The sequence below is a fragment of the Diceros bicornis genome, chromosome 1 (genome assembly GCF_020826845.1).
Source record: "Diceros bicornis minor isolate mBicDic1 chromosome 1, mDicBic1.mat.cur, whole genome shotgun sequence".
Classification (NCBI taxonomy): domain Eukaryota; kingdom Metazoa; phylum Chordata; class Mammalia; order Perissodactyla; family Rhinocerotidae; genus Diceros; species Diceros bicornis.
Window position 1 is genome coordinate 3,210,113 of NC_080740.1, and position 15,520 is coordinate 3,225,632.

The window sequence follows — 15,520 nt, forward strand, 5'->3', positions numbered from 1 at the left end:
GGTTGGAATTACAGATTTGGGACTCATCAAAATAAAGACAACTTTTAAAGCCGTGGGATTGGATAAAACCATTTAGGGAGAATAAAAATAGAAAAGTGAGACTAAAATGTGAGTAACTCTAACATTTAGAGGTCAGAGAAAGAAGATAAAGCAAGTAGACTGAGGAGATGTCAGTAAGGTAAGAGGAAACCAGGAAGTGAGATGTTCTGGAAGGCTACAGAAGAAAATGTTTCAAAAGTGTGCAAGTGGCCAAGTGTGTCAAATGCTACCTCAAGGCCAAAATGAGAACCAAGAATCCACCTTCTGTATTTGCCAAGATGGAGGTTTAGACAATTCTTTGCAGAAACTGTGCTATAAAGTGGAGCACAAAAATTAAGTGGTGGCTGGAGGGGAACAGAGGTCAAAGAGTTTTTTGTTTTGTTCTCTTTTAAGATGCCTGATACTAACGCATATTAGTGCACTGGTAGAATGATCTAGTTGAAAGAGGGAAAACAGAGATAGGAGGGAAACAAGAACAGAAGAATCAAGGTCCTGAATGAAATAAACAAAAGCAGGGGCCGGCCCAGTGGCCTAAGGGTTAAGTTAGCGCGTTCTGCTTCAGCGCGTTCTGGTTCGCTGGTTTGGATCCTGGGAGCAGACCTACTCACTGCTCATCAAGCCATGCTGAGGCGGCATCCCATGTAGAAGAGCTACAACTCTGCAACTATGATACATAACTATGTACTGGGGCTTTGGGGAGAAAAAAGAAACAAGAGAAAGATTGGCAACAGATGTTAGCATAGGGCCAATCTTCCTCAAAAAAAGAGAATGGGCCCTTGCATAGAGCAAGGTATCATCTCTATTAAAAAAAGAAAAAGAAATAAGCAAAAGCACAAGTAGATGGAATATTTCTCCCATGTGTAACAGGAGGGGAGGCAATATTTTATAGGTTCAGATACGTATAGAGGATAGATTTGGTGGAGGGAAGAAGAGCTTGTTGTCTATTTTCACACCTTTAACTCTGTAAGCCTCAGTTCCCTCACCAATAACAGGGTAAGTACCTGTGAGGATCCAACCATCAAACAGCCAATACCTCAATATTAACCTAGCAGGAAACTGTTATTAAGACTTCTAATTCAATTTCCCATTAACTCAACAAAACTATCAATCTCTCATTTTGCATTTAATAAAATACCACAACTAAAAATAACTGTGATGGATGTAACTTAACAAGGCTGAGGGTCTCAGAGGAGGCTTTCTTGAGATATTTAAACTAAAAGCTAAATGAGGTGTAGACGTTAACTTGACAAAGGTGGGGGTGCTAGAAGATGAGTTCAAGGAGGTTTAGAAACTTAAAGAAAAAAAAAATCCATTGTAGCTAACAGTCAAGGACCAGACCTTGAAGCAAACAAAAGCATGGGAACATACATACTCTCGGTGATTTCCAATATGTCTTGTGGGTCAGAATGGGGCTCTTAAGAAATAAACATAATATTTTAGCTCTTGCTGAAGCAGACTCAAGTCCAACTGAGAGGTGAAAACAATTCATGGGGGGGTGCAGGCCCTGTGGCTTAGCGGTTAAGTGCGAGCGCTCCACTACTGGTGGCCCGGGTTCGGATCCCAGGCGCGCACCGAGGCACCACTTCTCCGGCCATGCTGAGGCCACGTCCCACATACAGCAACTAGAAGGATGTGCAGCTATGACATACAACTATCTCCTGGGGCTTTGGGGAGGAAAAAAAAAAAAGGAGGAGGATTGGCATGGATGTTCGCTCAGGGCTGATTTTCCTCACAAAAAAAAGGAAAGAAAAAGAAAACAATTCATGGACTTTGATTAGACCATAAACTATAAAGCAAGGAAAGCAAACAGGTTTCCCCCTTCTGCTTCTCTATTGATAGAGGCCACGGGGAGTGCTGAGCAAATGATTCTTAGGGTCCTCCAAGCTCAGCAGTCGAGCGTGGGAGCCCGGCATCCACTTTGCCCCAGACACTGGGGGCACGCAGTGAATGTTCGCCTGTACCTTACTCTTTTGCCATCCCTCAGCTAAGATTGCAACTTAGTAACTATTTTCTTGGAGTTAAAAAATCCCGGCAGTTATTTTTTAAAAGACTGGTACCTAAATACTAGCAGAATCAGAATTTCCTAACTACTCACAAAAGAAGCAGAAGCAGCTAAAGGAGTCAAAAATCAAAATTTTCTTTTCTTACTGTTAGGGAAACTTACATGATTTTCTACATGGTGCAAGTCTTAAAAATTGCAAAAGAATGAGAAAGAAAAGTGAGAACCAAAGGAAAATTTCCTGAAAACAAGTGTATAAAAGGTGAATCAGACGGCAGTAGAAGCTTGTGTTTATGTAAATACTCAGAAAAAACACAGGACCAGGCAGTTTCAAACGCCCCTGGTATAACACACAGGAAGGGCGGGAAATTGTTCCTGAATAAAGAGATACTTTGAAAAAAGGGAGTATTTCTATATATATTTCTATATATATTTTGCAGTATTTCTACTGCACTGACTAGAGTTAGCAGTCATTTTGACCTTGATCATTAGGACAGTGATCCACGTAGCCCAAAAGTACAAACACCTTTTTCTGTACTAAACTTGACTCATATTTAATGAGAAGCAACATTGTTTTTTGAGAAAATATCAACTGTTACAATTATCCTAAACAGCAACACAGCTGTCCTCACCAGCTAGTTTCTTAGAGACATCAGTTTTAACATATTTACATGTGAAAAGTATTCAAAAACAAAAAGATTAATCTTAATTGGAAAGAAATCTGCACCTACACAAGTTTTCTTCCTATATAAATCGTATTTTCTCTAGCTAAGATATCGGACACATTTTTTCAATATGCAAACGCTTTTCATAGCTAAGACCACAAAAAGCCTGCTCAGATAGCATTCTGATTTAAATTGCCATTTTTAATATCGGTCGTTTTATGTTAAGATTGTCTTAACGCTTGTCCTAGCGTTTAGAAAATTTTAACTTAGACCAGTCTAGCCTTTCCAAACACACCGGGCACAAATTCTCCATTGATTGAATTATTCAGTTAAGAAAGGTCAAGTCTGTTCTACTCTGAATCGCTATGTGCCAAATCCACGCCAACCCACGTCAAGGAGTCAACTTGTCGTGTGTTGCAGAAACACGAGGAGGCGGTCATCACGTGCACGGGTCCGGAGCGGTCAGGCCCTGCTACGCGGGCGGAGGGCAGACCGCCCGGCCCCGCCCGGTCCTCCGAATCGCTGGGGGTGCATTCCGAACACGCCCCCCAGAAAGTCTGCACCATCCTCCTGCAACCTACCGAACCGCCGGGCTCGGAAAGCACAGTCAGCTCGTTTTAACAAAGTCCTGACAGCCGTCTGGGGCAGGCTGGCTGGGCGCCCGCGCGTCCCCGCGAACGTGCGCGGGCCCCTCCTCCCAGGTGACGGACCTGCGGGTCCGGCCCGGCGGGCAGGGCCGGCTGTGCCAAGACCCGCGCTCCCTGACCCCTCTAGGCCTTTCCCGGGGCTCCTGGCCGACCTCCAGCCCGGAGCCCCCCGTCCCGGCCCGCGCTGGACGAGCTGCAGGCCGCGGCGGGAGGCCGCGCGTGCGCAGGGCGGCACCGGGCTCGCGGGGAAGTCCGTTTCCTGACTCTCGGAGGAAGTGGCGTTGCGTCACTTCCGGCCTCCCTCTAGCTGCCATCTTGCGTCCCCGCGTGTGTGCGCCTAACCTCAGCTGGTCCGCCCGAGACCCCCCGAGTGCCAGCCCTAGTCCCCCGCGCGGCCCCATTTCCGCTCCAACAAGGTACAAAAAGGCTGTGGCCGCCGGCGTGGGAGGAGGACGGGATCGGGGGCGGGAAGTGCCCGGAAGGAGCGAGACAGGGAGGGACAGGGCAGAGGAGAGGAAGGCGATGCGACGGACGGGCGCACCCGCTCAGGCTGACTCTCGGGGGCGAGGGCGAGCCAGGGGCGGCTGCCCTGGGGGCGAGGCGACGCCGTCTCTTCCTCCACCTCGCGGCGGAACCCGGGGACAGGAGCCTCAGGTACCGCGAGGCCTGCGGAGAGCGGCCGGGCCGGGCGGGCCCTGGCTAGGCCGAGCCGGGCCGGGCCGGGCCGGGGCGGGGCGGGGCGGGGGTGCGGGCCGGGGTGCGGGCCGGGGCGCTGTCTCCGGGCCTGCGGCGAGGGGCGGGGGGGGGCTAGCAGGGCGGGGGCTCTGCGCTCCTCGGAGCTGGAACTGGAGCCTGGCGGGGGGATCTGGGATCTGGGGTCCGGGCCTCGGCCTGTGTGGGACGTTCGTCTCCTGCCGGTGTCTCGGGACATAGCGAGAGCGTGGAATGCTCGAGCGAGCCAGACCTGTCCTCGCTGAGGGTTTCCTGTTTTCTAGATGAAAGAAACTATCATGAACCAGGAGAAACTCGCCAAACTACAGGCACAAGTGCGCATTGGTGGGAAAGTAAGTTGTAATCGTTTTGGGGGGGAAGTTTTAAATTTAGGGTTTTTCTCTTTTGCATTTCTAAGATCGTTGGCTTGTCACTTTGTCTCTAGAGAGAATTTCACGGAGCCAGCAAATCGGGGGTGAGGGAGGCAGGGGTTAAATTAGACATGCAATACAGTGTATCAGTGAGACGTGCAGGTTGGATATTAAAAGAAAAAAATAAACAAGTGAATCGAGATGGAGAGGGTTTAGACTACAAAGTTGTCTTTTATGGAAATGTATGTTTTCAGTGTTACAGTGTTTTAATAGAACAAAAGTGTTTCCTCATTTAATTAGTAAGAAAGTGTGTCGTTTCAGTTACATCATCATCGTGGCCATCTGACTTTTTTGGCTTAAGTTGTATACAGTCAGTGCTTGACTTTTTTTTTAATCTGACTGATTTTGTTTCCCCTGCTTTTTCAACTGCAGTTGATAGTTTAAGGTTCTGGATAATTGTTGTACTTAATAGTTAGAAGTCCTGTGTCTTTTGTAAATTAAGACCTTTCTGTAATGCTTTCTTAGCTAAATGCAGTCCAGAGGAGTTGTAGATTTTCTAGGATGCTTGAAGATATCTTTATTATAGGTACGTTTTGGAATGTTAAGAGCAGTGACTGGATTTGAAAAGGTTACCTAAGCAGCTATCTTTCCATTTTTGCTTTGTAATTACACTAAAACTGAAGGAATGAGGTTGACTGGTGGACTTTTAAATGATCAGTTTTTGGTTAATTGGTTTTTCCTGGTGGGTACTGAGCCCCATCAAGGGGATTCTTTTTTGAATTTGGTTAAGATTTTGGATTCTTCTCTAGGTAATTCACTTAAATCAGAGTCCACTCTAGGCAAAGGTCTACCTCGTGTATTTTGCATCGTGTTAGCACATTCCTAGTGTTTAACAAGGTGTGGTAGCCTGTTGGAACAGGGCATGTCTTTACTTGGTAAAACTTGTAAAGCTTCTCTACTACAAGTTTATTACCTATTAGTTTTTCCCAGCTTTTGGCATTTACCTTCAAGTAGAGTCTACTGTGTAATAGCCAAAAGTTGCACTTAGAGCTAAATAATAAGATGTACATTTGTTCATTACTGGACTTTGCCAGCAGTGAACATGTCTTGATCCTTTTTATTTTTTTCTGAACCTAGTCTTCAAGATCAGCACCTACCCATTAACGACGGTAGGTGTTTCTTGTCCTTTTTAGCCATCGTTATAAGCTAGGTGTGGCCTTTAAGTGCTGGAGAAACTCATCTTCTTGCTGGGTCAGTGTTTGGATGCTCTTACACTGGTGTTTTCAACCACCATTCCTTTTAGTACAAGATTCAGAAGGAGTAATTTGAATAATGTGCTTGTGTGACATCTTTCTGTTGTTACTCTGATCATTAGCCTTTAACTTGTGAGAGCATCATTCTACGGTCAAGGAAAGTGGAGATTTTCTAGGATTCTTGAGGCTGATGTATGATAAACTTATTTAGGTTACAGAGGAAATAGTTTTGTCGTTATTGTAATATGAAAGCATTTTCTTCACCTTTTAAGAAACCTGCTTATGATGAGTTTGAAGTTAGGTGAGTTAGTTTTGCCTTAGAGAAAACTGCAAGTGTGAGGTACTTCTAAGTAGGTGTTATAATTTCGGTATCTGATCAGAGCATTGATCATACATCATTATTTCAGTAAAAATAGAGCTCTACGTTTGTGAAGTGTGTGGAACCTATAGAAGGTGTACTGGTTTTGTTTTTAGGATATTGTAGTAGTTCCTTGGGATGTCTTTTAGAGAGGATTCTCTGGAAACCAGGTATCTACATGACCACTTCAAGGTGGTTTTTATTCCTAAAAGTTTTTTTGGGTTTGGTCACCAGTATGTTTTGTAGCTATTGATATTTTCCCCAGTTTATGATTTCTTTAAGGCTTTACTGTGCTGGATCCTGAGAATACAAAATTTAAGACATTTCAAGTATCTGGGGTGCTTTAACGCTGTTAGGGAAAATAGGCATCTATTTTAAAATCTGTTTTCATAGTGTAGTAGAGGCATTTTCAAAATATAGAGATGGGAATGATGTGGCCTGGGGATGAATTGCAGAGCTTAGGCAAAGCACAGAAGAGGTAATGGCTTGAACGAGATTTTAAAGGCTGAATCGGAATTGGTATGGAGGTGCCTGCTGCACAGTGAGGTAGGTGGGTGGTAGCCTTTCCGTGAAGAGACTGATGTACCATGTAAAGGGCTTAGCCTATATGAGAGAGTCTATGAAAGTGTTATTAAAGAATTTTAAGCAGAAGATGGGTGGTCACATTTGCCTAGTTTTGAAAGTTTATAGGCTATTTTTGAGAAGGAGGAGATTGGAGACTTGGCATATATGTACAATAGACCACAGGTTTTCCTGAACGCTGTGTTCGTTCATTCATCAAGTTATTGAGTGCCTTCAGTGAGCTAGATACTATTCTCCATACTGGGTTTTATAGCATTAAGCAAAGTAGGAGCCTCAAGGAGCTTACATTCTAGTGAGGGGAGATAGACAATAAAATATACTTATCTCTTATAGTAATAAGTGTTGTGAAGAAAAATAAACCTGGGTAGATGGAAACTGATAAGTGTGGCAGGTGCTATTTGACATTGGGTGGTTGGGAAAGGCCACTCTAAGAACAGAGATCTGTAGTGAGGGAGGGAGCTACGCAGATGCTTGGGGAAGAGAGAAGGAGTATGCAGAGGCCCCAGTGTGGCCTCTCGATGGAACAGCGAAGAGGTGTCTTTGGCTGAAGATGAGTATGCATGCTTGATAGGAGATGTGGTCAAGGGCAGCAAGCAGGGCAGGGCAGATCCAGTCGGGGCCTTGTAGGTTAAGATAAGAACTTCAGATTTCACTCTTAGGTGCTATAGAAGTCTGTCTCCAGATTCTTATGTCATACACTTGCTTGCCTGTGAATATTAATGGCTGTTTATTTTTCTTTAATTAATGTAAAAACAAAGGTTAACAGTTCTGGTCATGATCTTCTAAATGAGGCTTATTTTAGGTTGACACATACCAACTCTTCGATCACTTCTAGAGCAGACAGTGTAAAAAGTAGGACTTTGAAGAGATCATTCCTTTACATCTGACAAAGCTAGAAGCTTAAAAGTTATTAAGGAGTAGTAGACAGCTGCTTCTGTTGCCCACCTTTGACTTCCATCCTTGCCTTAATCTGCCTGCTTACTGCACAAAAGTTCGTGGTTACGGCGATTTTCTTACACATATCCAGAGGTCAGAAAGGAATTAGAAACGGTTTCCATTTGAAGAAGTCTCTTGCTGTGGTATAAATGTGTGCTGTTTTCTTTCCTTTTCTGCCCACTCTAGGGAACTGCTCGCAGAAAGAAGAAGGTGGTTCATAGAACAGCCACAGCAGATGATAAAAAACTTCAGTTCTCCTTAAAGAAGTTAGGGGTAAATAATATCTCTGGTATTGAAGAGGTAAGTGTCAGATTTTCTTTATGAAACAAGATTTGGCTGAAAAAGCTTTAAAGTGTATGCATTAAATGATCTTTTTGACTCTAATTCTAGCGGAGAATTTCATATCCCTCTAAAATGTTTCTACTCTATTAATGAGTATCAGAGAGATTGCTAAGTCTGGAAGCCCTATCCATTCCAGGCAAAACTTCACCTGTGCTTCACAGTGAAATACTAGATTACTTAGCCAGACTTCAGTTTTTGCTTAATAAAATGTTTGGTTTTAAAGGGATTTTGGTATATATTGCTAATTTAAAATTTTTCTTCTTTGTAGGTGAATATGTTCACAAACCAAGGGACAGTGATCCACTTCAACAACCCTAAAGTGCAGGCATCTCTGGCAGCGAACACTTTCACCATCACAGGCCATGCCGAGACGAAGCAGCTGACAGAAATGCTACCCAGCATCCTAAACCAGCTCGGCGCAGACAGTCTCACCAGTTTAAGGAGACTGGCTGAAGCTCTGCCCAAGCAATGTGAGTTTCCTATTAGTGGTTTTACCTGGAGTCACTGATTTGTCAGTAGATTTCTAAGAACGCAGGGTACAAAGTGGGTATGAATATCTATAAATTTGGAAATGTAAACTTTCCTCTAAAAAATATCAGTTTTTACACTGTTTTTAATTAAGTGTTCTTAGTATGTTCAATAATTTATCTAGTATGCTCTGAACATTTTACTTGATTCAGTGGAATGTTTGTTTTCTACTTCCTTTCTTGTTTTGGATCAGAGATTTAAAATTTTACCCTTATTATCTGGAAACGATGAAAATGTTAACTTTGGGCTTTTTTGATAACTGACAGTTTAGAGTTCTTATTTAGAATTGTTAGGAATTAAAAATATAAATTACCAGATTTCTTCAGTTGTATCTACAACTGTTATTACCAGTAATCTTTAAAAATTGGCCTGCCACTATTGTCCTATTTTTAATTATGATAAGGATTTCGTTCAGGACAGAAAGTCGTGTAGTTGAATAAGTGTACATCAGGGGATGTAGCTACTTTATGCTGAGGCCCTCTGATTAAAATTTTGAAAAATGGGAATGTAGAAGACAGGCTTCTATGGCCTGTTACTTAGTCATTCATGTTTTTCTAGGCATTTGTTAACTCTGCTTCTATTTATATTTTTTTGTCACATTGAGAGTTGTAAGAGGTTCTTAGAAAGTCTTAGGCTTTCAGAGCTGAAGAAGGCTTTTGAAGTATTCCACTGAAAATCATACAGGGCTAGTACTGTGAGGTCTCAACTTTAAATTGTAGTTCACTTTCTTGTGGAATAGAAGGAAAGTGGATGCTTACCACTCAAAGACACTTGTAATTTTCATTTCAGTAAAGGTTTGTCGAGCATCCCCCTACGCCATGCACAAAACAACAGGGTATTTGAGAAAACAGCCTCCCAAAATAAATTTTACCTCACAAAATAAATCTTATCATAATCTGGTATGTGGGTTTACCTGTACCCTGGAGACTCCCTGTTGTTCCATAGTACCTCAGGGCCTGTGGTGGGCCAGAGGGATTGAAAGCGTGATGTGGAATCTGGTTTGTTGACTGTTACTATAATTCTAGCTCATTTGTAGACATCAGAATATCACATTATTGGTAGTACTGTAGATGAAATCCCAAATGTCTGTGTTGTCATCATGAATATAAGTTATAATGCCACTTGGCCTTTCATCTGTTCTTTTGGTTAATGTTTGTTGAAGACTTAGACAAATGTGTGGGTGACATTTACGTTTCCCTTTCACAGCTGTGGATGGAAAAGCACCGCTTGCTACAGGAGAGGATGATGATGATGAAGTTCCAGGTAGGAGTCTTCACTTGTAGATCAGCTAGAGAAACCTTAGCAAGGGAGAATCAAGAGTCTTTGTACTATAGGAAAGACTACCTTGGGGAGGGGGAAGAGGGCAAACGGGGAAAGGGAGACATGAAGCTCACTTGAAGGAGAAAAATAATGCAGTGTTACTTGACTGGGAGCTGTATTTGTAGGCTTGGCTCTTTTCTGTTTGGGATCCCAAGAAAGAGTAGATATCTAACCTTAACTATTGAATAAATAAGGATGTATGTTGTGACCTAAATATAACAACTACTTGCAGATCACAAATTACCCTTATTTCCCTCTTCAAGATCCATAAATTTATGAGAAGGCATGGAGAAGTTGTTCAAATATCTCGGGATAGAAGCATTCTAAAATCAGCAGAAAAACTCCTTTGGCAATCATGAGACATTTTTCTTAGTTGTTCCTGGATAATTTATTTTGTTGTAAAACACATATTTCTTGGGCAGTAGAATCACCAGACTCATAAATGTTTCCACTTTGCGTGGACAGGTGTCCTTAGGAATCCAGGAAAACTCTGGAATGTTGTCATGGTGTTCTTTGGTTCTGCCCCCACGGTGACTAATGTATCACGTTGCTTAATTTTTTTTTGGTGAGGAAGATCAGCCCTGAGCTAACATCCGTGCTAATCCTCCTCTTTTTGCTGAGGAAGACCGGCTCTGAGCTAACATCTATTGCCAATCCTCCTTCCTTTTTTTTTCCCCCCAAAGTCCCAGTAGATAGTTGTATGTCATAGTTGCACATCCTTCTAGTTGCTGTATGTGGGACGCGGCCTCAGCATGGCCGGAGAAGCGGTGCGTTGGTGTGCGCCCGGGATCCAAACCTGGGCCGCCACTAGCAGAGCGCGAGCACTTAACCGCTAAGCCACGGGGCCGGCCCACGTTGCTTAATTTTAATTCTTGGGGTGAGGTGGGAATGAGAAGGGTATATACACATTCTTTAAGCACCATATTTATGTTCGCCAGATTAATGACTTCCCCTTGTTTTAATTATATGCCAAAAAACACATTTTAGACTGTGCCAAATGGGTTGTGCTCTTATTGGAGGTAAAAACAAGTGTTTATATGTATATTCTTTTTTTTTTTTTTTTTTGTGAGGAAGATCAGCCCTGTGCTATGCTAACATCTGCCAGTCCTCCTCTTTTTTTGCTGAGGAAGACTGGCCCTCGGCTAACATCCGTGCCTCATCTTCCTCCACTTTATATGGGACGCCGCCACAGCATGGCTTTTGTCAAACAGTGAATCGGTGTGCGCCTGGGATCCGAACCGGTGAACCCCGGGCCGCCGCAGTGGAACGCGCACACTTAACAGCTTGGGCCCCCGGGCCGGCCCCCTATATGTATATCCTGATTGAACTGCAGGATATATTTTGAGAGCATCTCCCCATCTCCTCTTAAAATCTGATAATTATTTGTAGATTTGGCTTTTTTCTGAGTTTCTACCATTTTTTTTCTTTTTCTAGATCTTGTGGAGAATTTTGATGAGGCTTCCAAGAATGAGGCAAACTGAATTGAGTCAACTTCTGAGGAAGATAAGACTTGAAGAAGTAACTGGGAGCTGCTATTTTATATTATGACTGCTTTTTAAAATTTTGTTCATGGATCTGATAAAATCTAGATCTCTAATATTTTTAAGCCCAAGCCCCTTGGACACTGCAGCTCTTTTCAGTTTTTGCTTAGACACAATTCATTCTTTGCAGCTAATTAAGCTGAAGAAGCCTGGGAATAAAGTTTGAAACAAAGGTTAATAAAGTTCTTTGCCTAGTATATGGTATTATTTTTATTTCATTGACACTGATTTGTACAGAAAGCAAAGTTGTTTATAGAAAGCTAATCATGGCATGTAATATGACTGATAATCTTTGATGGAATTTGATTAAAGATTTAAAATGACAGTACAATGCAACAAAGGTGGTATACAGTTCTCATGTTTGAAAACTTTTTTCTCCAGCAGTCTTCAGGGCTTCCATGGTTTATGTGATGCGTGTAATTATAAAATGAGGTTAGTGGGTGAGCAAGGGGTTTGTTTTCTTAATATTGTCTATTGTCAGCATATAATGAGTGCCTTACATGTATTATCACACTTAATTTTCTCTCATTTAATCTTCACTCGATGAAGTAGGGACTAGTAGTTCCATGCTGTCGATGTAATCCGAGGTTACTTCAAAAAAGTGAGAGTAATTAATCTCAACTCCTATGTAGGATATTCTATAAGATACCTGGAAAAAAGTAGTGTTTGTAGTAGGGATGTCGCCTGTCTTCTCCTTAAGTGATAACACTGTAAATATATAGGGCTACTTTTTTCTCTTTAAAAAAATGTTTACTTTTAAAATTAACATACAGTGAAATTGACACATGTATATAGTTGTAAGAATTTTAACATGTAACGTGGATAACTGGCACCGTAATCAGGATACTGAACAGTTCCATCGTTCCCTCAATATAGGGCTACTTAAAAAAATCTATTAGAAATCATAATGTTGAAGCAACTTCCAAAAATTTACAAATGGTACTTAATTCTTTTTTTTTTTAATTTTATTTAATTTTTTCCCCAAAGCCCCAGTAGATAGTTGTATGTCATAGTTGCACATCCTTCTAGTTGCTATATGTGGGACGCAGCCTCAGCATGGCCGGAGAAGCGGTGCGTCTGTGCATGCCCGGGATCCGAACCGGGGCTGCCAGCAGCGGAGCGCACACACTTAACCACTAAGCCTCGGGGCCGGCCCAAATGGTACTTAATTCTACGTAACCTGCATCAAGGCACGAAAATTCAGGAAGAAAATTGCCTTAGTTTCTACTTGCAACAATAAGAATTCATTTTAAATTTCCATACCAATTTACAAGGTGCTCTACAGCTGTATCTAAAAATCAGCATTAGTCAGGGCCGGCCCCGTGGCTTAGCAGTTAAGTGCGCGCGCTCCACTGCTTGCGGCCTGGGTTCGGATCCTGGGCGCGCACCGACGCACAGCTTCTCCGGCCCTGCTGAGGCCATGTCCCACATACAGCAGCTGGAAGGATGTGCAGCTATGACATACAACTATCTACTGGGGCTTTGGGGGGGGGTGGAATAAAATCTTAAAAATCAGTATTAGTCAACTACTGAAAATGAGATGCTGTGTAAATAGTATTTGCACATCTTAACATTGTTCCATTTTCTTCAAAGGGTGTGTTATCAGTTCTGGTCAAGTACACTGCTACAGTAACAAGGACTCCAAAGTCCCAATGGTTTACAAAATTACAAAGCATAGGCATGTGTTTCTAGACTATTGTGGGTCAGGTTGGGCTCTGCTACATAGTAACTCCAGTTCCCAGACTGATGGGGCAACCTCTGTCTGGGATTCTCAGCTTCCTAGCAGAGTGAGAAGATGGTGGGTTGGGTGCACTTTTTGTGTATAACTGACCAAAGCACGTGGAATGGCTAACTCGGAGGGCAGAGGATTGGAAAGGTGGTGTGGGGCCTGAGCATGTGCCTTTCTGAGAAGCTTCCAGGTGAGGCTGATGCTGCAGGTCCACTGGCCATGGTTGAGTAGCATGACTAGAGATTTTTCTCAACTTATCCCAAGAGACTGAGGTGACAGTGACAGGCTCACTTGAGCATGAGAAGAATGCCGCTATCTGAATATCTTGCCAGTTATTTGCCCTAATTCTATGCAGGAAAAGGACCAAATAGAGAAGTGCAGGGGCCAGCCCAGTGGCGCAAGAGGTTAAGTGCGCACGCTCTGCTGTGGCGGCCCCGGGTTCGCCAGTTTGGATCCCGGGCGCGCACCAATGCACTGCTTGGCAAGCCATGCTGTGACGGCGTCCCATATAAAATAGAGGAAGATGGGCACGGATGTTAGCCCAGGGCCAGTCTTCCTCAGCAAAAAGAGGATTGGCAGATGTTAGCACAGGGCTGATCTCCTCACAAAAAAATAAACAAACTAAATAAAAAAATAGAAGTGCAATAGATTTCCAGGCTGGGCCCATCCCAGGGCAACTTGCTTTCTTGTAGCAGATGCTGCCTCCAGTTAATCCTGTTTTGCCTGTACTCAGAGACTTTTTCCCACAACCTCTAAAAATGTAATTTCTTTGGTCCATTATTTAAATGGTCTGGTGTGTGTGGGTGGCTATGGATTTATAAGAAAGCGTTTTCTTGTAAATGCAATATCAGGATAGGCAGGGTTATGCTACAGTTACAAATAGCTAGAAATGTTAGTTGCTACACAGGTTTGTCACCCTTAATGTTTGTAGTTTGTGGCTGGGCTCCACTTTACTCCAGGAGCAGCTTCTAATTGGAACATTGCCAGTCTCAGGACAGGGAAAAGAGACTGCAAACTACCAGCTGGCTCTTCAAACTTATGTAAGGAAGTGATGCACATCATTAATGATCAGATTTCATCAGCCAGAGCAAGTCACGTACGTAGTCAAGGCTGATGGTCATGATAGCAGATATTTTTTAACACTGATACAATCTACCATATCCTTACAATTTTTCTTCAATTGCCACAATTCCTATGGCACTGTACCACTTTTCATGTCATCTCATTGATTATCATAACAATCCCCCCAAAAAGAGCCATGTTGTACAGACAAGGAAACCATCTTCAAGGGGTGAAATTACTTGTGTCTGGTCACACAGCCCCTTAAGTGGTAGGATGAGTCAAACCCAGGTCTGCCCTTTTCACCTCAGTGTCTATTGGAAAGAATTTCAGGTCCTGGCAGACTAAAGGGGCAGATGATTCTGATGTGGTCCATCTTTTGGCTGTTACTCCTTGCTGCCTGTTGTCCACCACTTTTAAGACGAGCTCTGGGCCAAACTAGCTTTCAGCTGGATCTGAACCAGGACTACACTGACAAAGAGATGGACATTGATTTTGATCTGAGAACTCTTAGGATTAATATCCTTTATTTGCTGAAATAATCGAACTAGAATACACTTGTGTCATCCCCATAATAACCCTGTGATGCATAGGGCAGAAAGCTACATTCTAAAATTTGGAAACAAGTTTAAAAATGGCCTGAAGGTCACTAAAGGTTGGATCTGATTTCTAACTGTTTTTTTCTCCATTACATAACTCTGGACTCATGCTTCAGTAGCCCCCTCCCACCATAAGATTCATATGTCAAATTTTTTTGGAGAGAATCTTAAAGGAACTAATAATAGTTTTCAGCTTTTCCAAAGCAACGATTAGAAAAGTCTTCTATTCACACGCATTGTCATCACTCCATCAGCACAGTTGTGAATGCAGCTTTTGCAGCGAGTTCTGGGAACGCAGGCGCCGTCGGCAAAGAAAAGAGTATCACATCTCCAGCCTGAACGCTGGGCACTGTAAAACTAGACAACTTTATTTTTAAAACCATTGCTGTTGAAATGTCAAGATGGACTGGAAAAGATGCTAATGGAAAAGAAATTGCCCTTCGAATCTTAAAAATATTAGTGAAAAGTGTCCAAGGGGAAAATTGCAGATGTTTACCCAAGATTCTACATGTTTGGGTGAAAGAATTTGTACTTTGAAAAGCCAAGAGGAGTACTGCCTCTCTCCATCAGCCTGAAAATAAACATACTGACATACTACATAAACAGGGAAGGGCCCACATGGGTTTGTATGTTCAATAAGCAGGGAAGGAATCAGTATTTGCTAATTGGCAGCTAGCAAGAAAAAAAGGATCCATTTATACTTTGAGCCTTTTGTTGTTAATGCATTGTTAGGTCACATGCAACTCCTAGGAAGCATTTCTAGTTCTACCCTCCATGATGACCAGACAAAAGGCAGGAAACGATCTGCTTAGGGTACCGTATTTCTGGTAAATCTTTTACA

General features: G+C 42.7%; 1 protein-coding gene across 2 annotated transcripts; it reads left to right on the forward strand.

Annotated features, from left to right (window-relative positions):
- Window positions 1–3,658: 3,658 nt before the first annotated feature.
- Window positions 3,659–11,489, forward strand: BTF3 (basic transcription factor 3). Of its 2 annotated transcripts, none has more exons than XM_058560521.1 (6): window positions 3,659–3,766; window positions 4,346–4,414; window positions 7,748–7,861; window positions 8,172–8,373; window positions 9,638–9,694; window positions 11,186–11,489. In XM_058560521.1, the coding sequence occupies exons 2-6, from the start codon at window positions 4,346–4,348 to the stop codon at window positions 11,230–11,232; spliced, it is 489 nt and encodes a 162-aa protein (XP_058416504.1). In that variant the 5' UTR covers window positions 3,659–3,766; the 3' UTR covers window positions 11,233–11,489. The 2 variants fall into 2 exon arrangements, with proteins under 2 accessions (XP_058416504.1, XP_058416411.1); XM_058560428.1 differs by lacking the exon at window positions 3,659–3,766 and adding an exon at window positions 3,777–4,004.
- Window positions 11,490–15,520: the final 4,031 nt, after the last annotated feature.